This window comes from Ranitomeya variabilis, chromosome 5 (assembly GCF_051348905.1).
Source record: "Ranitomeya variabilis isolate aRanVar5 chromosome 5, aRanVar5.hap1, whole genome shotgun sequence".
NCBI lineage: Eukaryota > Metazoa > Chordata > Amphibia > Anura > Dendrobatidae > Ranitomeya > Ranitomeya variabilis.
In genome coordinates, this window is record NC_135236.1 from 332,282,379 (window position 1) to 332,307,176 (window position 24,798).

General features: G+C 44.9%; 1 protein-coding gene across 5 annotated transcripts in view; it reads left to right on the forward strand.

The window, feature by feature from the left end:
- Positions 1–24,798, forward strand: part of FAM185A (family with sequence similarity 185 member A) — a 72,378-nt gene that overhangs the window by 8,316 nt on the left and 39,264 nt on the right. For all 5 annotated transcript variants that reach the window (XR_013215735.1, XR_013215737.1, XR_013215738.1 and 2 more), the window contains exons 2-3: positions 1,509–1,618; positions 4,928–5,020. Coding sequence is in view for 1 of the 5 variants with exons in the window: in XM_077264720.1 (XP_077120835.1) it covers positions 1,509–1,618; positions 4,928–5,020 (203 nt within the window). In the remaining 4 variants the exon portion in view is untranslated. The remainder of the gene's footprint in view (positions 1–1,508; positions 1,619–4,927; positions 5,021–24,798) is intronic.

The following is a 24,798-nucleotide window of genomic DNA, read 5'->3' on the forward strand; positions in this document are numbered from 1 at the left end:
AACGTTTACACACAGCCTAAGGGTACCGTCACACATTGAAATTTTCATCGCTGCGACGGCACGATTCGTGACGTCGCAGCGTCGTATAATCATCGCTCCAGCATCGTAGACTGCGGTCACACGTTGCAATCACGGCGCTGGAGCGATGCCGAAGTCCCCGGGTAACCAGGGTAAACATCGGGTAACTAAGCGCAGGGCCGCGCTTAGTAACCCGATGTTTACCCTGGTTACCAGCGTAAACGTAAAAAAACAAACAGTACATACTCACCCGTCGGTGTCCTTCAGGTCCCTTGCAGTCTGCTTCCTGCTCTGAGTGCAGCCGTACAGTGAGAGCAGAGCGCAGCACCGCTGTGATCTGCTCTCACTTTCCGGCCGGCACTCAGAGCAGGAAGCAGACGGCAAGGGACCTGAAGGACACCGACGGGTGAGTATGTACGGTTTGTTTTTTTACGTTTACGCTGGTAACCAGGGTAAACATCGGGTTACTAAGCGCGGCCCTGCGCTTAGTTACCCGATGTTTACCCTTCTTACAAGCGAAGACATCGCTGGATCGCTGTCACACACAACGATCCAGCGATGTCAGCGGGTGATCAAGCGACGAAAGAAAGTTCCAAACGATCTGCTACGACGTACGATTCTCAGCAGGGTGTCTGATCGCAGTAGCGTGTCAGACACAGCGATATCGTAACGATATCGCTAGAACGTCACGAATCGTAACGTCGTAGCGATGGAAATTTCAATGTGTGACGGTACCCTTAGTGTTCCCTTTCTTTTTTTGAGCAGTGTACAATGTACACAGACAGCTGCTAATCACGGGTATGGGAGTGGGAGCAGCTTTCTGAGCTCTGCTACATAAAACAAACTCTGATTCCATCACAACTGCCTCACCCAGTAATCTAAGTGATGCATGGTTGGATTCGGGTCTCTTTACCTACATTACACTGCTCTCAGATGAGGTAGCGTAGACCTGGTGACAGATTCAATTTCATCGGTTATAATTTAGAATGATTGTGCCCATATTTCATGCCATATAGCAGCCAGTGTGTGCAGGTAGACATGTGGTATAAAGTATGGAGCAGAGACAGGATGTATAGTCTGATCTCCTATGCGATTACCTGGAGTCACTGTTCCTAGCTCTGCCCTATGAAATGGCGCTACATAAATAGCAGGTAAACACTCCCCGATGGTAATGATCTGTACATGACAATGGGCACAAGTTGACCATGGATATACCATAACTTGTCAGCTAAGAGATCGGCACTAAAGAGGCAATATTCAGCGAGCTGTACCACAGACCCACTCAGGATCCTGTCTTTTCAGTGCAATTTTTATACCTTGAGTCAATGGGGAAAAATTCACACAAAAATATGAGAAGAAAAGCAGCTCCCTCCTGCATGTATGTGACACCTGAAGGAAAGTGGCAATAGAAGTGCTGCACAATGCTAAGGTTTCTTTCTGTAACTTTGCTGTTTAAAAGGATTTTTAACTGGCAACTTTACTGTTTGTAGATGTGAACATTAAAACCATGGGTTATGGCAGTGTGAACATAAAAAAGATTGAGTGCGACAATTGCGAAATAGAAACGGAGAACGGGAGCAGTGTTCTACATTCTGTCAAGGTAAGCATTTATAATTACTAGGTCACGCTCACGTTATAACATGGGCGAGTGCTCTCTGATGTTTTATTGTACAGCGCTCAGCCCAATGTTATACTATGAGGATGTGCAGATCTGCAATTATTTTCTCATACAGATTGGTGTACTGGTGCAGCAGTATTGTGCAGCACTGGTGTATTGCGTGCTACGCCAGTCTTGATGAACCGACACCATTAATTCCATAGTAAGAAAAGGATTTCACCAGTTAATCATATTATTGCAGTGGTTTTCTGAAACACGCGAACCTACAGACTGAATATAACTACTTTCTGCACACAGATAAAACATGTAACGCCTGCCCCTACACCAGTACCCACCAATTGGTTTTATCAGGGCTCTGTAATTGCAGTTTCCTAGGTCCATGTTTCTAGTTATAGTGAAAACCCTCTGTGGTTTTCAACCATAAGCATTTTTTATATTTGTGCTTGATGTCCTTGTATATTGGTGCTTGTCCTTCGCGTTCTCTGTTTCATGGCAGTTGGAGGAGTGCTCCATGGATGATCCACAGTAGAGATGGGTGTATTGATTTGCGGGTCTGTAGTCTCAGGCCGCCGGCCGAGAGGCTCCAAATCTCTTACTTTCTGTGATCTCAGGTGCGGCTTTTTATTAGTCAGGATGACACCACATCATCATTGCGGTGTGACACACAGCTAACTTTGTGCCAGTCCAGCTAATCTAAACCCAAAAGGTAAGAGAACTGTGAGCCTCCTGACCAGCGGACAGAATATGGACCCGGCCAATGGACTGTAACCACTGTGGTTAATAATGAGCGGGTAATACAATGAGATGTGAAGCAGGGCTCAGTCTGCGTGCTGTAGGTTTGCTCTCTGCAGTCCTCTGGGTAACGATAAAACAGGCATAGTGAAGGGCACTGACAGATCACACATACTGGCTGACTAACTTGTTTCATCCACCGCAAGAGATTTGTGAAAAGCAAACGTTAGAAGGCGTCCATGATGTGTGTATGTCTGCTAAAGGTTACTGCGCAGCTAACTAGCCATGAGAAAGCACATCCTGGAAAGAGGAGCCGCAGACGTTCTGCAAGCAAGTAACACGGGAGAAGCACAGAAAATACAGCTTGTAGAACACTGCACACATGTTGCGTGGGCTTATTAAGGGATGGTGGTCCCCGCCTTCATTATAGGGGTGTATTCACACTTGACTGCCTCTTTCTTCTGAATGGGGTTTGCAGGATTGCATGCATATGCTACAGAAGAAACCCCATTCATATGTGTGGCTCGAGCTCCTGCAACAAATCTGCCCCATGCCAATATATGAGATCTCGTACACCGCCCTCAGACTATAACACTAAGGGTATGTGCGCACATTGAGCATTAGTGTTAGAAATGTTCACAATGCAGCGTTTTACAGTACCAGCCAAGGAATGAGATTTCTGAAATCACACGCTGCTTAGTTTTTCCTTTATTTAGCCCCTAAGAAAAAAGGATATGAAGTAACATAATTAAATGATGCTCAACTGCTGGGTTTTCTTCATGTGATTCAGTGTTGACGCTCTGCCGAGCCCCCAATCATTGTTCACCAGCTCCTGGCATGAGCCCATCAGAGGCCTCTGGTCGCATGTCCTACTACTGTAGGAGCCCACCTCAGTGATGGGAGCCCTGATGCCAGTAATACAGCATAGGGACCTCTTAAGCATCTGATTTGTTAAAGCTTTAGGGTATGTGCAAACGCTGTGGATTTTTCCACGCGGACTCTGAAGAATCTGTAGGTAAAACGTGGGTTTTGTGCGGATTTCGCCTGCGTTTTTACACCTGCGAATTCCTATAAAGGAATAGGTGTAAACCGCTGCGGAATCAGCACAAAGAATTGACATGCTGCGGAAAATAAACCGCAGCGTTTCTGCTTGGAATTTTCCGCAGCATCTGCACTGCAGCTTTTGTTTTCCATAGGTTTACATGGTACTGTACACCGCATGGAAAACTGCTGCGGATCCGTGGAGCCAAATCCACAACGTGTGCACAGACCCTTAATGCACTTACAAAGAGCATGAACACTGCTGGAGAATCTGAAATGGATCGGCAGGGGAAAGAACAGAGGAATATAATTTTTTTTTATATTTTAACAAAGCGACTTCTGGTTTTTAATATTTTTCAAAGGTTAAAAGACCCTTTAATGAGGTCAATTAGAGAGGTCATTCATGAGCCTTTTTTTGCCACCTTTTTAAAGCACTGTAGAATAAGGGCTGCTTTAGTGTCCTGCACTACACTAGAGTTGGTGTCCAGCTTTGTAGTGACTACCTGTTCAATCAAAGGAGTATTTTGGTGATGGCGTCGGAGACTGGGACCCCCGAAAAAGGACCCAGATATGCCCTTACATACAGTATCTTAAAACAGACTAAATATATATAGTACCACCTTACTATAGACAACTGTAAAGGCAAAACAGTACAACCAGTTGATGATAAAAATATAATTTCTGAGGTAAATCTGATGTGTTCTTGGCATGTAGAGAGCCCTTAGTCATAATCTTATGATAGTGGTTTTTATCCTTTTAATGGAATCTGAATAAGACTACTTACAACTTTATCTTCAAGTGGTGGTGCCAGTTTCCCTTTCCAGTTCTACTCTTTTTTCATTGGTGGTCTCCAATGGTACTGGCAGCCACAGATATGGGGCTGTTTATTCGTAATGAGTGAACATGTTTGGATAAAGTGTGATCCGAGCGTGCTCGTGTGCTAACCGAACGACTTCAGCGTGCTGGAATAATGTTTGAGTTCCCACAGCTGCAACAGCAACACACAACACATGCAGGCAATTCCTCCATGTATTGCGGTTGTCGAAGAGCCATGAGACATGCATCTGTGGAGACACAAACCTATGATTCCAGCACGCTGAAGACACTCGGTTAGCACACGAGCATGTTGGGATAACACCTTATCCGAGCACGTTCACTCATCACTACTGTTTATGATATTGAAACAGCAATGTGGTAAAGCCCTAATTAGAACTTTGTCTTCTCTGAAAGTAATACCTTAATATAGTATTTAACAAATGTAAACATATATATAGATAGTACAAATGCCATAAATTAGAATAAAACAGTTTATTATATATGCATTACTTACATTTCCTCCTACATAAAATACAGCTGATTGGATATCCAATAATGGAAACCGAATAACGCAGGCATCTGACTGATTAAAACATATGCTTAAAAAATTGTTTTGATCAATTGTTTTTATTTTTGTCATTGAGCTCGGCATTTCTCTTCTTATTTATGTCTGTGTTTTGTTTTTGTTCTATTGAATTTCAGGGTCACAATGTTCACATTCGTACAAAGGGAGGCAAAGTGGTATGTCTGGGGACAGTCCATGGCAATGTGGATATTCGTGCTTTGGCTCACAGTGTAAGTATATTCACTTCTTATATGGATGGATTGGATTATAGTCTTGTATAATGAAGCAGCCCTCTACCCCACAATGACATTTTGTTGCCTAGTTTATACTCAGCGTACCTGGTGCCCTTGTTTTGATCCATAGGGTTGCAGTTTATGCCTTTCGGCACCCTTTTATTTGCACCAAAATGGCCGCGGTAGTTTCCTGGAGAGCGGTGTGGAAAGTCTGAGACTACCACCCCTGAACTGTCTTGGGATGGACCATCCCTGATGATGTTGCCACTGTATTCATCCCTGCGGTATCTTGTGAAGTCTCTGTAGGGGTTCTGGCAGCTAGCTGGACATTGCTGACAGCCCACAAGGGAAGACAGGAGTGTTTCACCATGCAGAATCGTGGATCTTCTCTTGCAGAGCTGTCTACGAAGTTCAACCGGCAGCCAGAATCGCTGCGCAAAGACAAGGGAAGACATGTGCTATTATTTATTTAGCTGGTCTATCCCACAGTAGTGACAGTCCACACAGTTAGCGGTTGTGTCTTGGACTTCCCGCAATGCCGTATGGTACCACCATAGCTCCTAGACAGCAGCTCACTATTTTGGGGTAGTAGTTCACTGTCATATATTCCATCACTTGTACATTACACTGTGTGCAGAATTATTAGGCAAGTTGTATTTTAGAGGATTATTTTTGTTATTGATCAACAACTATGTTCTCAATCAACCTAAAATGACTCATAAATATCAAAGCTTAATATTTTTGGAAGTTGGAGTGTTCTAATTTTTTTAGATTTGGCTATCTTAGGAGGATATCTGTTTGTGCAGGTAACTATTGCTGTGCAGAATTATTAGGCAACTTAATAAAAACCAAATATATTCCCATCTCACTTGTTTATTTTCACCAGGTAAACCAATATAACTGCACAAAATTTAGAAATAAACATTTCTGACATGCAAAAACAACCCCAAAAAATTAGTGACCAATATAGCCACCTTTCTTTATGATGACACTCAACAGCCTTGAATCCATAGATTCTGTCAGTTGCTTGATCTGTTTACAATCAACATTGCGTGCAGCAGCCACCACAGCCTCCCAGACACTGTTCCGAGAGGTGTTCTGTTTTCCCTCCCTGTAGATCTCACATTTTATGAGGGACCACAGGTTCTCTATGGGGTTCAGATCAGGTGAACAAGGGGCCATGTCATTATTTTTTTTTCTCTGAGACCTTTACTGGCCAGCCACGCTGTGGAGTAGTTGGAGGCATGTGATGGAGCATTGTCCTGCATGAAAATCATGTTTTTCTTGAACGATACCTACTTCTTGCTGTACCACTGCTTGAAGAAGTTGTCTTCCAGAAACTGGCAGTAGGTCTGGGAGTTGAGCTTCACTCCATCATCAGCCCAAAAAGGTCTTCATCTTTGATACCAGCCCATACCAGACCCCCACCTCCACCTTGCTGGCGTCTTATCCGGAGTGGAGCTCTCTGCCCTTTACTGATCCAGCCTCTGGCCCATCCATCTGGCCCATCAAGAGTCACTCTCGTTTCATCAGTCCATAAAACCTTTGAAAAGTCAGTCTTAAGATATTTCTTGGCCCAGTCTTAACGTTTTATCTTATGTTTCTTGTTCAAATATTTCTTGTTCAAAGGTGGTCGTTTTTCAGCCTTCCTTACCTTGGCCATGTCCCTGAGTATCGCACACCTTGTGCTTTTTGTTTCTCCAGTAATGTTGCAGCTCTGAAATATGGCAAAACTGGTGGCAAATGGCATCTTGGCAGCTTCACGCTTGATTTTACTCAATTCGTGGCCAGTTATTTTGCGCCTTTTTTGCCCAACACACTTCTTGCGACCCTGTTGGCTATTTTCCATGAAACGCTTGATTGTTCGGTGATCACACTTCAAAAGTTTGGCAATTTCAAGACTGCTGCATCCCTCTGCAAGACATTTCACGATTTTGGACTTTTCAGAACCCGTCAAATCTCTCTTCTGACCCATTTTGCCAAAGGAAAGGAAGTTGCCTAATAATTAAGCACACCTTATATAGGGTTTTGATGTCATTAGACAGCACCCCTACTCATTACAGAGATGCACATCACCTGATTTACTTAATTGGTAGTTGGCTCTCAAGCCTGAACAGCTTGGAGTAGCTGTAGTAAAAAGTATCATGTGATCAAAATACAACTTGCCTAATAATTCTGCACACAGTGTAATGTCAGCTTCTTCATGAAAATATTCCCTAACTGCACATATTCCTTACTTTTGAAGCAGTCAAAACTCTCATGTCTCCTTTGCTCTTTTTCTCCCTGTAATTATACTCTGGCTCATGAATCCTGGAAGCCGATGTTTCGCTGTCAGCCGCCGCTGTCTTCCTTTGTCATGCAGCTGTAATGAAAGATTGTGCATCTGACTTTGGCTAATCCCGATCTGCCCTAAGCTTCATAAGGTTCCTCCCTACGTCACCCTGATCTTGAGCAATAAGGTCCATCTATCTGACCGTGATTTCTGCATTCTGTATTGGTACAGCAATTTGAAATCCTTAGCTCCTGTGAGTTCCCTGCTTTACCAAATCTAGTAATGGTCAGAAGGTTCACTTCACCAGTGGGTCTGTGGTACAGTCCTCCTGATTACTGCAACGCGTTCCTGACTTGTTCTGCTCAGTGAAACATCTAGGCTTCTATGTCTATCCAACTTTTACACTAGTTAGAGTTGAGAAAAAAAGATTTGCAAGGCCTTGGTAACTGGGGATGGCACAAGTAGGAGGAGGTTCACTGGAGCGCTCTGGTCCCACAGCCATGGACTACAGATGAGGCTGCGGGACTTGGGTCTCTGGTAATCTTTTTGCCCCACTCTAATACCAGCCAATCCCATTCGCAGTTGCTCTTATTCAATTGAAAAATCTCATTCTCACTCCCAAACCTCTTCCCAGTGCTGAGCCTCCTCACATCTTGTTCTTCATCTGCACTCCATTCTACCCATGCCCTGCCAACAATCTAATACTAACACCCTTCATTATGTGAACTTAACACTTTGCAGCAACAGTTCTTTGGAATTTGCTACTGTGGTCAATCATTCTCAGTACACACAGATTTAATTGTATCCCTTTATTAATATCTCATATTTTTCATCCTCACGCACTTCATACATGTGTCTGCATATACTGGCTAGTGACTGTCTTGTGCCACTTAGTGTCCTACATAAAAGATGGCTGGGCTATAGTGGAAAGGGTGTGTGCACATGTTAATGGTGTTGTATGGGACTATACTAGTTTTTTTATGGGCCTGTTCTGCCCGGCGCCGATCTCTTCCGGCACAGAGCAGTTACAGTCCGCTCTTGCCAGTGATCCTGCGGCTTCTGGTGGTGTTGTGTTGACAGAGTAGCAGCTTCTCTTCCACTCTGCTCTGTTTGATGCTGCGTGTCTACTAATGTCATGCTGATTGACAACCGGCTCCCCACTGCCTAATTGCTGGGAGCTGGCTGTCACTTAGCATGTCGTTGGCAGTCACACCCCATCAACAGAGCACCCCAGGGAAAAAAGGTGCTACTCTTTTAACTTGAGGTCAAATGAAGCAGCAGAATCGCTGGGAGGAGCGGTGCCTAACCGCTTTGAGCCAGGACCAGGCAGAACAGGCAGGTAATTAGCAACTACCTGCCTGTCAGTTCAGCCCCTTGAGAAAAAAATAAAAGTCTCAGATAATCCCCTTTAAGTCATTGCTGCAGACATTTTTCCATAAAAAATGTTTTTCTTGGCAGGGAAAATGCTGCTTAAAATCCCTCCTTTTTATGTGATTTTTAATGCAGTTTTTGTGATTCATTACAATGTGTGAAATCGCTGCAAAACCCAGGATAGAATTGACATGCTGCAGATCTGAATCTGCTTCAAAGTCATTTTCAGCAGTGTGTTTGTGTAGCACTCTTACCACAAGATGGCGCAGTTTTACTACATGTCCTGAGTAAATCTAGTATAGCATTAAGTGTGTATTGTATGCTCATTAATTGTATTGAAATTAATCCGAAATGGATCGTACAGGGCCAAGTTTTATCTAATGAATGCAGCAGCACACACACATCCTGGGTTTTTCTTTTACTCTGCGTTATCCATGATGATGTGATGTCTGCACCATAAGTGAAAGCGTTCAATTGAGCCAAACAACATTGCATAGGGTCAGGGGAAAGCAGGGAAACCTTTCCTGTTGTTACCCTGCTTCGTCTGGGAGGCCCAAGTGCCCCTCCGTACGCCATGCCAAAAATCTTACTCCAGTCAGGGCTTAGAGTGCGATTTCTGGCATAGGGGGCGCCACATCTCCTCATGAATTAGGTGAGCCGTTGTAGCACTACAGCGCCATCGTCCTGCTCCAGATCTGCCTTTCTGCAGAGCTGGGACAAACTGGCATTAAAGCGCCAAAAGTCACATAATTTTTGGCACAACTTCATGTTCAGTGTCCCACCCCAAAGCCCCTGTGACTCATTTGCATACGATTCTAACTCTGAGTTACTGAGAAATTGTTAAATGGATTTCTCCATTCAGGGCGCAGTCAGACGGCCGTATAACATGGACGAGCATCGCAGAGCACAGACTGGCCGGCAGCACTCCTGAGCCGTGCCTGACAGCTGCCTAGAAATACATGCGGGTCAGGAGAGCAGCCGGCCAGTCCGAGGGTTGTGATACAATTGTCCGTATTATACGACTGACTGCGCCATTAGGGATTAGTCCGCATGAAGCGCCTGTATGTGCATGCCGCTAGTTTGACAGGTTCCTTTTAAACTTTTCACAGGCAAGAACACATGGTTGTAAATTGCATGTAAGGAATAGAGAGAATCTTTAGGGGCAATTTTTGGGGCACAGGATGAACACTTTAACTTCCTTGTATAATTGTAGATATTCAGGCCATTTTTAGGAGGTGTGTTTCTTTTTCCGTTGTCAGTCCCTCTGCAATGTATCTGATTGCCCCCGGGTTGTAACTGATGCAGCCATCCCACCTCCAGTTTTTCAGATCTGCTTTTGCGGGGGCAGCTGTGGTTAGAGTCTATATAACATGTTACCATGTTTCTCAGCGATGCACATTGACAGCGATGTGCTTATAGAGAGGTAGAGGCTTCAGAACTGCATATGTTCAGCAGAAATACATTGGAGTGTGTCCTGCGAGCTTCTGTTCCACATGTGAGAATGTACAGATGCTCTTCATGTCATCATCTATTCCGTCAGCCGAGCCTTTTATCTGACACAGCCCTGGTTAGGGCTGCTTATCCCAGCCGGGACATTGTATAGACTGTGGGCTGTTACAGGCGCTGGTGAAATCGTATACATAGATCACAGCATGCATTATTATTTCAGTAGCCGATTCTGTAACAACTTGATGTCCATCATTACAGTTCCCACAGGAAGTGTCACCCAACATTGCTGATTTCTAAGTGGCACATATATCCAATTCTGTACACATATAGGGAGTATATAATATCACCAGCATAACTTCCCTGGATTGTGAGCCCTGTAAGAGCTGATATCACGCTTCTTATGGCTAACTTCACTTTTTCCAGAAACCAATAAAAATATGGAATGACCAAATCACGTTGCCAAAAAAGAACAGGACATAGGACACTTCTTTGTAGAACTGCTTGTGCATAAAGGGGTTGTCCCGAGAATGCTTTATTTTTTTTTCTCCTTTAAAGGCTTACACATATCATAAACACCACTAATACTCGCCCTCTCTAGGTCCAACGTTGCCCTCCTTCGCCGCTGCTCCTTTGTTTGTTCACTGGGGGCATTAGTAGCATCACCGCACAGATCACCACTGCTGCCAATCACTCGGCTCATTGAGAAAGATGGCATGAGTCTGCGCTCAGTGATTTACTTCATTGACTGTAAGCTGTAGTCACAACATCACCTTTCTGCTTGCAAACAAATACCAGAAAAATAGTGGACTGGAATCGCTGAACCTGTATTAAAATATGCAGCCTTTAACCACTTTGTAGATTAATGACCAGCTTTTATTTTTTAATTCTGATCACTGTCACTTTATGCGGTAATAACTCTGGAACACATCAACGGATCCCACTGATTCTGAGATTGTTTTTTTTCGTGAAATATTATACTTCATGATAGTGGTAAAATTGTTGATTACGGTATAACTTGCTTTTTTATTTTCAAAATTTCATAATTTTCAAGCTTTTAATTTTTATGCCCTTAAACCACAGAGTTATGTCACACAAAATAGTTAATAAATAACATTCCCATATGTCTACTTTACATCAGCACAATTTTTGAACCAATTGTTTTGTTGGGAAGTTAAAGGATTAAAAGTTGCCCAGCAATTTCTACTTTTTCCATCAAAATCTACAAAACCATTTTTTGGGGACCTCATCACATTTGAAGTGACTATGGGGGGCCTGTATGACAGAAAATGCCCATAAGTGACACCATTCTAAAAACTTCACCCCTCAAGGTGCTCGAAAGCACATTCAAGAAGTTTATTAACCTTTCAGGTGCTTCAAAGGAATTTTTCAGTTGGGAAGGAAAAAATTATTTTACTTTTTTTTTTTTTTTTTTTTCTTCACAAAAATTTAAATTTTATCTCAAGTTTTTTGTATTCATAAAGGTAACGAGAGAAAACGAACCTCAAAATTTGTTGGGCAGTATCTCCTGAGTACCCTATATGTGGGGGGAAAATGACTGTTTGGGCGCTTGGAACGGCTCGAAAGGAGCATCATATGACTGTTGGAGTTCAAAATTGTCTGGAATCGTTAGCTTACACCATGTCACATTTGGAGAGCCCCTGATGTGCCACAAGCAATGGAAAGCCCCACACGTTAACCCATTTTGGGAACTAGACACATCATGGAACTTGTCTAGATGTGTATGAGTACCTTGAACCCCCCAGCTGTTACACAGAAGTTTATAACGTAGAGCAATGAAAATAAAAAATAATCAAATTTTTCCCCCAAAAAATGTTCTTGTAGCCCCAAATTCTTTATTTTCACAAGCGTAACAGGAGAAAATGCACTTTCTGTGCAGTTTCTCCTTAGTGCGCCAGTACTCATATGTGGTCAATAAACTACTTTTTGAGGCACAAGCACCATATTGAAGTTCAAATTTTGCTGGAATGGTTTGAGGGTGCCATGTCACATTGGCAGAGCCCCTAAGGTGCCAGAACAGCAGAAACCCCCATTTTACCACACCTCTCAATGAATTCATCTAGGGGTGCAGTGAGCATGTTGACACCACATGTTCCTCACAGAAATATATACCATTGGGTGGTGAAGAAATAATTATTTAATAATAATAATTTAATAATTAATCATTTTTACCCATAAAATGTTGTTTTAGCCCCACATTTTTAATTTTTAGAAGGGCTAATAGAAAAAAATGGTCCTCACAGTTTGTTGTGCAATTTCTCTATACCCTACATGTAATTGTGCACTACTTCTCATGCACACTACAAAGCATGGAAGGGAAGGAGCACCGTATTATAAGGCAGATTTTACTGTTCTGGTTTGTGGCTGCCATGACCCACTGGACGAGCCCCTGAGGAAACAACCCCCCACCATAAGTGACTGCATTTTACAAGCTACACCTCTCAAGTAATTCATGTAAGGGTGCATTGATCATATTGACACCATGGGTGTGTCACAGAATTGTATACCATTGGGCAGTGAAGAAAAAATAACTACCGTATATACTCGAGTATAAGCTGAGAATTTCAGCCCATTTTTTTTAGGCTGAAATTGCCCCTCTCGGCGTATACTCGAGTCATTCCCAGGGGCCGGCAGGGGAGGGGGAGCGGCAGCTGTCTAATCATACTCACGCGGTCCCTGCACGTCCCTGGTTCTCCGGGCGCTGGCATCTTCCAGCGTTGAGCGGTCACATGGTATCGCTCATTACAGTAATGAATATGGACGCTACTCCACTCCCATAGGGGTGGAGCCGCATATTCATTACTGTAATGAGCGGTACAGGTGACCGCTCAACGCTAGAAGAAGTTGTCAGCGCCTGGAGAACCAGGGATGTGCAGGGACCGCGCCAGGAGCAGGTGAGCATAACTGGGCCATTGCGCGATATTCACCTCTCCTCGTTCCACCGCAAGGCTCCGTCATCTGCGTCCTCTGTCTGTGACGTTCAGGTCAGGGTGCGATGACGTGTTAGTGCTCGCACTGCCCTCTGCATGAATAGTCACTGCGGAGGACGCTGAGGAGCAGCGGGCAGCGACGAGAGGTGAGTATGTCATTTTTTTTTTAATTACAGCAGCAGATATACTGTACAGTTAATAATATCAGCATAAACTGCATTTTATGGGGCCATAATCAACTCTTATGCAGCATTATATGGGGTAAATTTCCTATGGAGCATCTTATGGGGTGATAATCAACTTTTATGCAGCATTATATGGGGCAAATGTTTCCATGGAGCATCTTATGGGGCAATAAGCAACTTTTATGCAGCATTATATGGGGTCAAATTTCCTATGGAGTATCTTATGGGGCAATAGTTTGTGTCCCCCAATGAATGGCTCGGAGAAAAGGATTTTACGGTGAGTACACAAAAATCCCTATTTTATGCAGCATTATATAGGGCAAATTTCCTATGGAGCATCTTATGGGGCAATAAACAACTTTTATGCAGCATTATATAGGGCAAATATCTTTATGGAGCATCTTATGGGGCCATAAGCAACATTTGTGCAGCATTATATGGGGCAAATATCTCTATGGAGCATCTTATGGGGCCTGTTGTGAATTCCGCTCTTGGGCTCCCTCCGGTGGTTGTGAGTAGCACTTTTGTGAGTTCTGCTCTTGGGCTCCCTCCTGTGGTTTTGAGTGGTATAGCTGCTTCTTGGATTTAGCATTAGCAGCTGCTTCCACTGATCGTCTTTCTGGCTCGGCTATTTTAGTCTGGCCTTAGCCCTCAATCAATGCCAGTTGTCAATTGTTCCTGCTTGGAGCCACTGCTCTTTTGGATTTCCCTGACACTCTATCCAGTTCAGCAAAGATAAGTCCTTGCTTGTCCTTTTGCAGTCCATTTGTTGTGGACTTTATTGTTCAGCACATTCTATGTTTTGCTCATTTGTCCAGCTTATCAGTATGGATCTATTTAGCTAAGCTGGAAGCTCTGGGCTGCAGATTTTGCCCTCCACACCTTTAGTCAGGTGTGGAGATTTTTGCATATCTCTGCGGTGGACTGTTTCTAGTTTTTATTACTGACCGTACAGTGTTCTTTCCTGTACTATCTATCTAGCTAGAAGTGGCCTCCTTTGCTAAATCTTGTTTCATACTACGTATGTCATTTCCTTCTCCTCTCACAGTCAATATTTGTGGGGGGCTATCCTATCCTTTGGGGATTTTCTCTGAGGCAAGATAGCTTTCCTGTTTCTACCTTTAGGGGTAGCTAGTTCTCCGGCTGTGACGAGGTGTCCAGGGAGTGACAGGAACATCCCACGGCTACTTCTAGTGTTGTGTTAAGATCAGGAACTGCGGTCTGTATAGTTACCACCTGCTCAGAGCTAGTCGCATGTCGCTCCTAAATTACCAGTCCATAACAGTACAACTGGCCAAAAATGAGTTGAATGCATCTCAAAAGAAGGAAAAGAAAGAGTTCTGAGCCATTTTTTTTTCTTTAGTCTGTTTTGTCTTTTTCCTTCTTCTTAATCTCTGGGTGGATTTGGGCGTGGACATCGATGTTCAGGGTCTGTTTTCTCGTGTGGATCAGCTTGCTGCAAGAGTTCAGAGTATCCAAGATTATGTTGTTCAGACTCCAGCCTTAGAGCCTAGAATTCCTACTCCAGATTTGTTTTACGGGGATAGATCTAAGTTTTTGAACTTTAAAAATAACTGCAAATTGTTTTTTGCTCTGAAACCCCGTTCCTCTGGTGACCCCACTCAGCAAGTTAAAATAGTTATTTCTCTGCTGCGTGGTGACCCTCAGGACTGGGCATTCTCCCTTGAGTCAGGGGATCCGGCATTGCTTAATGTAGATGCATTTTTTCAATCGCTCGGATTATTGTATGACGAACCTAACTCTGTGGATCATGCGGAAAAAACCTTGTTGGCTCTGTGCCAGGGTCAGGAAGCGGCAGAATTATACTGCCAGAAATTTAGAAAATGGTCTGTGCTCACTAAATGGAATGAGGATGCTCTGGCAGCAATTTTCAGAAAGGGTCTTTCTGAAGCCCTTAAAGATGTTATGGTGGGGTTCCCCACACCTGTTGGTCTGAGCGAATCTATGTCTCTAGCCATTCAGATCGATCGGCGCCTGCTTGAGCGCAAAGTGGTGCACCATATGGCAGCATCCTCTGAGCGGAGTCCTGAGCCTATGCAATGTGATAGGATTCTGACTAGAGCGGAACAGAGGGGATACAGACGTCAGAATGGGCTGTGTTTTTACTGTGATGATTCAGCTCATACTATCTCTGATTGCCCTAAGCGTATTAAGAGGGTCGCTAGATCTGTTACCATTAGTACTGTACAGCCTAAGTTTCTCCTGTCTGTGACCCTGATTTGCTCATTGTCATCTTTCTCTGTCATGGCATTTGTGGATTCAGGCGCTGCCCTGAACTTAATGGACTTAGAATGTGCCACGCGCTGTGGTTTTTCTTTGCAACCTTTGCAGAGCCCTATTCCTTTTTTTATTGATGCTACACCGTTGGCCAAGAATAAACCTCAGTATTGGACTCAGTTGACTATGTGCATGGCTCCAGCACATCAGGAAGCTTGTCGTTTTCTGGTGTTGCATAATTTACATGATGTTGTTGTACTGGGTTTTCCATGGTTACAAGTACACAATCCAGTGTTGGATTGGAAATCGATGTCTGTGACTAGTTGGGGTTGTCAAGGGGTACATAGTGACGTTCCTTTAGTGTCAATTTCCTCTTCCCCCTCTTCTGATGTTCCTGAATTTTTGTCAGATTTCCAGGATGTATTCGATGAGCCCAAGTCCAGTTCCCTTCCTCCTCATAGGGACTGTGATTGTGCTATCGACTTGGTTCCTGGCTGTAAGTTCCCTAGGGGCCGACTCTTCAATCTGTCTGTGCCAGAGCATGCCGCTATGAGGAGTGTTATGACCCCAATGGCGAGGGTCTCAGAGGAACGTGGAAGTCTGCAGAATACAAAAATCCAGCTCATAGGGCAGTGGTAACTGGGTTGACCATATATCTACTCCTAACGCCAACACTAGAAGTAGCCGGGAATCATTCCTACGTTGATTCTAGATGACACGCGCCAGCCGGAGAATCTAGCTACCCCTAGTAGAGGAAAACAAAGACCTTTCTTGCCTCCAGAGAAGGGGACCCCAAAGCTGGATAGAAGCCCCCCACAAATAATGACGGTGAGGTAAGAGGAAATGACAAACACAGAAATGAACCAGGTTTAGCACAGAGAGGCCCGCTTACTGATAGCAGAATAAAGAAAGGTAACTTATATGGTCAACAAAAACCCTATCAAAATCCACACTGGAAATTCAAGAACCCCCGAACCGTCTAACGGTCCGGGGGGAGAACACCAGCCCCCTAGAGCTTCCAGCTAAGGTCAGGATAAAGATTTGGAAAACGCTGGACAAAAATACAAAACCAAAACAAATAGCAAAAAGCAAAAGGCAGACTTAGCTGATATAACTGGAACCAGGATCAGTAGACAAGAGCACAGCAGACTAGCTCTGATAACTACGTTGCCAGGCATTGAACTGAAGGTCCAGGGAGCTTATATAGCAACACCCCTAACTAACGACCCAGGTGCGGATAAAAGGAATGACAGAAAAACCAGAGTCAAAAAACTAGTAACCACTAGAGGGAGCAAAAAGCAAATTCACAACAGTACCCCCCCCTTAGTGAGGGGTCACCGAACCCTCACCACGACCACCAGGGCGATCAGGATGAGCGGCATGAAAGGCACGAACTAAATCGGCCGCATGAACATCAGAGGCGACCACCCAGGAATTATCCTCCTGACCATAGCCCTTCCACTTGACCAGGTACTGAAGCCTCCGCCTGGAGAGGCGAGAATCCAAGATCTTCTCCACCACGTACTCCAACTCGCCCTCAACCAACACCGGAGCAGGAGGCTCAGCAGAAGGAACTACAGGCACAATGTACCGCCGCAACAAGGACCTATGAAATACATTGTGAATAGCAAACGACACAGGAAGATCCAGACGAAAAGATACAGGATTAAGGATTTCCAATATCTTGTAAGGCCCAATAAAACGAGGTTTAAATTTGGGAGAGGAGACCTTCATAGGAACAAAGCGGGAAGAAAGCCACACCAAATCCCCAACGCGTAGTCGGGGACCCACACCGCGGCGGCGGTTGGCAAAGCGCTGAGCCTTCTCCTGTGACAACTTCAAGTTGTCCACCACATGATTCCAGAACTGCTGCAACCTATCCACCACAGAATCCACCCCAGGACAGTCAGAAGGCTCCACATGACCCGAAGAAAAGCGAGGATGGAAACCAGAGTTGCAGAAAAAAGGCGAAACCAAGGTGGCGGAACTAGCCCGATTATTAAGGGCAAACTCAGCCAACGGCAAGAATGTCACCCAATCGTCCTGATCAGCAGAGACAAAACACCTCAAATAAGCCTCCAAAGTCTGATTGGTTCGCTCCGTCTGTCCATTAGTCTGAGGATGGAAAGCAGACGAAAACGACAAATCAATGCCCATCCTACTACAAAAGGATCGCCAGAACCTGGAAACGAACTGGGATCCTCTGTCTGACACAATATTCTCAGGGATGCCGTGCAAACGAACCACGTTCTGGAAAAACACAGGAACCAGATCGGAAGAGGAAGGCAGCTTAGGCAAAGGAACCAAATGGACCATCTTGGAGAAGCGATCACATATCACCCAGATAACGGACATGCCCTGAGATAGCGGAAGATCAGAAATGAAATCCATGGAGATATGTGTCCAAGGTCTCTTCGGGACAGGCAAGGGCAAGAGCAAACCGCTGGCACGAGAACAGCAAGGCTTAGCTCGAGCACAAGTCCCACAGGACTGCACAAATGACCGCACATCCCTTGACAAGGAAGGCCACCAAAAGGACCTGGCCACCAGATCTCTGGTGCCAAAAATTCCCGGGTGACCTGCCAACACCGAGGAATGAACCTCGGAAATGACTCTGCTGGTCCACTTATCCGGGACAAACAGTCTGTCAGGTGGACAAGACTCAGGCCTATCAGCCTGAAATCTCTGCAACACACGTCGCAGATCCGGAGAAATAGCTGACAAGATAACTCCATCTTTAAGAATACCAACAGGATCAGCGACTCCAGGAGCATCAGGCACAAAGCTCCTAGAAAGAGCATCGGCCTTCACATTCTTTGAACCTGGTAAATACGAGACAACAAAATCAAAGCGGGAGAAAAACAATGACCAGCGGGCCTGTCTCGGATTAAGGCGTTTAGCAGACTCGAGATACATCAGATTTTTGTGATCAGTCAAGACCACCACACGATGCTTAGCACCCTCGAGCCAATGACGCCACTCCTCAAATGCCCATTTCATGGCCAACAACTCCCGATTGCCCACATCATAATTTCGCTCGGCAGGCGAAAACTTCCTAGAGAAAAAGGCACAAGGTTTCATAACAGAGCAACCAGGGCCTCTCTGCGACAAAACGGCCCCTGCCCCAATCTCCGAAGCATCCACCTCAACCTGAAAGGGAAGTGAGACGTCAGGCTGGCACAAAACAGGCGCCGAAGTAAACCGGCGTTTCAACTCCTGGAAAGCCTCCACGGCAGCAGGAGCCCAGTTAGATACATCGGAGCCCTTCTTGGTCATATCCGTCAAAGGTTTCACAATGCTAGAAAAATTAGCGATAAAACGACGGTAGAAGTTAGCGAAGCCCAAGAACTTCTGAAGACTCTTAACTGACGAGGGCTGAGTCCAATCAAGAATAGCTCGGACCTTGACTGGGTCCATCTCCACAGCAGAAGGGGAGAAAATGAACCCCAAAAAGGGAACCTTCTGTACACCAAAGAGACACTTTGAGCCCTTGACAAACAAAGAATTTTCACGCAAAATTTTAAAGACCAACCTGACCTGCTCCACATGCGAATCCCAATTATCAGAAAAAACCAAAATATCATCCAGATAAACAATCAAAAATTTATCCAGATACTTCCGGAAAATGTCATGCATAAAGGACTGAAAAATTGAAGGCGCATTGGAGAGCCCAAAAGGCATCACCAAGTACTCAAAATGACCTTCGGGCGTATTGAATGCGGTTTTCCATTCATCACCTTGCTTAATGCGCACAAGGTTGTACGCACCACGAAGGTCTATCTTGGTGAACCACTTGGCACCCTTAATCCGGGCAAACAAGTCAGACAACAGCGGTAAAGGATACTGAAATTTGACAGTGATCTTATTTAAAAGCCGATAATCAATACAAGGTCTCAAAGATCCGTCCTTTTTTGCCACAAAAAAGAATCCCGCACCAAGAGGGGAAGAAGACGGACGAATATGTCCTTTTTCCAGAGACTCCTTGATATATGAACGCATAGCGGTATGTTCAGGTACCGACAGATTAAACAGTCTTCCCTTAGGAAATTTACTGCCTGGGATCAAATCTATAGCACAGTCACAGTCCCTATGAGGAGGCAGTGCACTGGACTCAGACTCACTGAAGACATCCTGATAATCAGACAAATACTCCGGAACTTCCGAAGGCGTAGAAGAAGCAATAGACACAGGCAGGGAATCCTCATGAATACCACGACAGCCCCAACTTGAGACTGACATAGCCTTCCAGTCCAGGACTGGATTATGGGTCTGTAACCATGGCAGCCCTAAAACGACCAAATCATGCATTTTATGTAAAACCAGGAAACGTATCACCTCGCGGTGTTCAGGAGTCATGCACATGGTAACCTGAGTCCAATACTGCGGTTTATTTGCTGCCAATGGTGTGGCATCAATACCCCTAAGAGGAATAGGATTTTCTAATGGTTCAAGAGTAAATCCACAGCGCTTAGCAAATGAGAGATCCATGAGACTCAGGGCAGCACCTGAATCTACAAACGCCATGACAGGATAAGATGACAGTGAGCAAATCAAAGTTACAGACAGAATAAATTTAGGTTGCAAATTACCAACGGTGACAGGACTAACAACCTTAGCTATATGTTTAGAGCATGCTGAGATAACATGTGTAGAATCACCACAGTAGTAGCACAAGCCATTCCGGCGTCTATGAATTTTCCGCTCATTTCTAGTCAGGATTCTATCACATTGCATTAAATCAGGTGTCTGTTCAGACAACACCATGAGAGAATTTGCGGTTTTGCGCTCCCGCAACCGCCGGTCAATTTGAATAGCCAGTGCCATAGTATCATTCAGACCTGTGGGAATGGGAAAACCCACCATAACATTCTTAATGGCTTCAGAAAGGCCATTTCTAAAATTAGCGGCCAGTGCACACTCGTTCCAATGTGTCAGCACGGACCATTTCCGAAATTTTTGGCAATACACTTCAGCCTCGTCCTGCCCCTGAGACATAGACAGCAAGGCCTTTTCTGCCTGAATCTCAAGATTGGGTTCCTCATAAAGTAAACCGAGCGCCAGAAAAAACGCATCAAGATCAGCCAATGCCGGATCTCCTGGCGCCAGCGAAAAAGCCCAATCCTGAGGGTCGCCCCGTAAGAACAAAATAACAATTTTTACTTGCTGAGCAGAATCTCCTGATGAACAGGGTCTCAGGGACAAAAACAATTTACAATTATTCACGAAATTCCTAAACTTAAACCTGTCTCCGGAAAACAGTTCAGGAATCGGTATTTTAGGTTCTGACCTAGGATTTCTGATAACATAGTCTTGTATGCCCTGCACACGAGTAGCCAGCTGGTCCACACTTGTAATCAAGGTCTGGACATTCATGTCTGCAGCAAGCATAGCCACTCTGAGGTAAAGGGGAAGGAGAAAAAAAAAAACTCAGAATCTTCTTTCTTATAATCCCTCTTCTGCAATGCATTAAACATTTAATCAAGGCCTGGCAAACTGTTATGACCCCAATGGCGAGGGTCTCAGAGGAACGTGGAAGTCTGCAGAATACAAAAATCCAGCTCATAGGGCAGTGGTAACTGGGTTGACCATATATCTACTCCTAACGCCAACACTAGAAGTAGCCGGGAATCATTCCTACGTTGATTCTAGATGACACGCGCCAGCCGGAGAATCTAGCTACCCCTAGTAGAGGAAAACAAAGACCTTTCTTGCCTCCAGAGAAGGGGACCCCAAAGCTGGATAGAAGCCCCCCACAAATAATGACGGTGAGGTAAGAGGAAATGACAAACACAGAAATGAACCAGGTTTAGCACAGAGAGGCCCGCTTACTGATAGCAGAATAAAGAAAGGTAACTTATATGGTCAACAAAAACCCTATCAAAATCCACACTGGAAATTCAAGAACCCCCGAACCGTCTAACGGTCCGGGGGGAGAACACCAGCCCCCTAGAGCTTCCAGCTAAGGTCAGGATAAAGATTTGGAAAACGCTGGACAAAAATACAAAACCAAAACAAATAGCAAAAAGCAAAAGGCAGACTTAGCTGATATAACTGGAACCAGGATCAGTAGACAAGAGCACAGCAGACTAGCTCTGATAACTACGTTGCCAGGCATTGAACTGAAGGTCCAGGGAGCTTATATAGCAACACCCCTAACTAACGACCCAGGTGCGGATAAAAGGAATGACCGAAAAACCAGAGTCAAAAAACTAGTAACCACTAGAGGGAGCAAAAAGCAAATTCACAACAGAGGAGCTATGTTAAAGAGTCTTTAGAGAAGGGGCATATTCGGCCGTCTTCGTCACCATTGGGAGCAGGATTCTTTTTTGTGGCCAAGAAGGATGGCTCCTTGAGACCCTGTATTGATTATTGCCTTCTTAATAAGATCACGGTCAAATTCCAATACCCTTTACCTTTGCTCTCTGATTTGTTTGCTCGGATTAAGGGGGCTAGTTGGTTTACCAAGATTGACCTTTGAGGGGCATATAATCTTGTTCGTATTAAACAGGGTGACGAATGGAAAACTGCATTTAATACGCCCGAAGGCCATTTTGAATACCTGGTGATGCCTTTCGGGCTTTCTAATGCTCCTTCTGTATTTCAGTCCTTCATGCATGACATTTTCCGCAATTATCTTGATAAATTCTTGATTGTGTATTTGGATGATATTTTGATTTTTTCCAATGATTGGGAGTCTCATGTGAAGCAGGTCAGGATGGTATTCCATATCCTTCGTGATAATGCTCTATTTGTGAAGGGGTCTAAGTGCCTATTTGGAGTTCAGAAGGTCTCTTTTTTGGGGTTTATTTTTTCTCCTTCGTCTATAGAAATGGATCCTGTTAAGGTCCAAGCCATTCATGACTGGATTCAACCCACATCTGTGAAGAGCCTTCAGAAATTTTTGGGCTTTGCTAATTTTTATCGCCGTTTCATTGCCAACTTCTCTAGTGTGGTTAAGCCCCTGACCGATTTGACGAAGAAAGGCGCTGATGTGACAAATTGGTCCTCTGAGGCTGTTGAGGCCTTTCAGGAGCTTAAGCGCCGATTTACTTCTGCCCCTGTCTTGCGTCAGCCGGATATGTCTCTTCCTTTTCAGGTTGAGGTTGACGCTTCTGAGATTTGGGCAGGGGCCGTTTTGTCACAGAGGAATTCTGATGGTTCCTTGATGAAACCATGTGCCTTCTTTTCCCGAAAGTTTTCGCCTGCGGAACGCAATTATGATGTCGGCAATCGGGAGTTGTTGGCTATGAAGTGGGCATTTGAGGAGTGGCGACATTGGCTTGAGGGAGCCAAGCACCGCGTTGTGGTCTTGACCGATCATAAGAATTTGATTTACCTTGAGTCAGCCAAGCGGTTGAACCCTAGACAGGCTCGATGGTCCCTGTTTTTCTCCCGTTTCGATTTTGTGGTTTCATATCTTCCGGGATCTAAGAATGTTAAAGCGGATGCCCTCTCTAGGAGTTTTTTGCTTGATTCTCCTGGAGTTCTTGAGCCGGTTGGCATTCTTAGGGAAGGGGTGATTCTTTCTGCCATCTCCCCTGATTTACGACGGGTGCTTCAGGAATTTCAGGCTGATAAACCTGACCGCTGTCCTGTGGGGAAGCTGTTTGTTCCTGATAGATGGACAAGTAAGGTAATTTCTGAGGTCCATTGTTCGGTGTTGGCCGGTCATCCTGGGATTTTTGGTACCAGAGATTTGGTGGCTAGGTCCTTTTGGTGGCCTTCCTTGTCGCGGGATGTGCGTTCTTTTGTGCAGTCCTGTGGGACTTGTGCCTGGGCTAAGCCTTGCTGTTCCCGCGCTAGTGGGTTGCTTTTGCCTGTCCCTGAGAGGCCCTGGACGCATATTTCCATGGATTTTATTTCGGATCTTCCTGTGTCCCAGAGGATGTCTGTTATCTGGGTGGTTTGTGACCGGTTCTCTAAAATGGTCCATTTGGTACCTTTGCCTAAATTGCCTTCCTCCTCTGATTTGGTTCCATTGTTTTTTCAGCATGTGGTTCGTTTGCATGGCATTCCGGAAAATATTGTGTCTGACAGAGGTTCCCAGTTTGTTTCCAGGTTTTGGCGGGCCTTTTGTGCTAGGATGGGCCTTAATTTGTCTTTTTCTTCGGCGTTCCATCCTCAGACAAATGGTCAAACTGAGCGAACTAATCAAACCTTGGAAACCTATTTGAGATGCTTTGTGTCTGCTGATCAGGATGATTGGGTGGCTTTCTTGCCGTTGGCCGAGTTTGCCCTTAATAATCGGGCCAGTTCTGCTACTTTGGTTTCGCCTTTTTTTTGTAATTTTGGTTTCCATCCTCGTTTTTCTTCAGGGCAGGTTGAGCCTTCTGATTGTCCTGGTGTAGATTCTGTGATGGACAGGTTACAGCAGGTTTGGACTCATGTGGTAGACAATTAGACGTTGTCTCAGGAAAAGGCTCAGCGTTTTGCTAACCGCCGTCGGTGTGTTGGTCCTCGGCTTCGTGTGGGGGATTTAGTCTGGTTATCTTCTCGTCATGTTCCTATGAAGGTTTCTTCCCCTAAGTTCAAGCCTCGGTTTATTGGTCCTTATAAGATCTCTGAGATTATCAATCCAGTGTCTTTTTGTTTGGCCCTTCCAGCCTCTTTTGCCATCCACAATGTTTTCCATAGATCTTTGTTGCGGAGATATGTGGTGCCCGTTGTTCCCTCTGTTGATCCTCCTGCCCTGGTGTTGGTTGAAGGGGAGTTGGAATATGTGGTTGAGAAAATTTTGGATTCTCGTTTTTCGAGGCGGAGGCTTCAGTATCTTGTTAAGTGGAAGGGTTATGGCCAGGAGGATAATTCTTGGGTGGTTGCCTCCGATGTCCATGCTGCCGATTTGGTTCGTGCTTTACACTTGGCTCGTCCTGATCGGCCTGGGGGCTCTGGTGAGGGTTCGGTGACCCCTCCTCAAGGGGGGGGTACTGTTGTGAATTCCGCTCTTGGGCTCCCTCCGGTGGTTGTGAGTAGCACTTTTGTGAGTTCTGCTCTTGGGCTCCCTCCTGTGGTTTTGAGTGGTATAGCTGCTTCTTGGATTTAGCATTCGCAGCTGCTTCCACTGATCGTCTTTCTGGCTCGGCTATTTTAGTCTGGCCTTAGCCCTCAATCAATGCCAGTTGTCAATTGTTCCTGCTTGGAGCCACTGCTCTTTTGGATTTCCCTGACACTCTGTCCAGTTCAGCAAAGATAAGTCCTTGCTTGTCCTTTTGCAGTCCATTTGTTGTGGACTTTATTGTTCAGCACATTCTATGTTTTGCTCATTTGTCCAGCTTATCAGTATGGATCTATTTAGCTGAGCTGGAAGCTCTG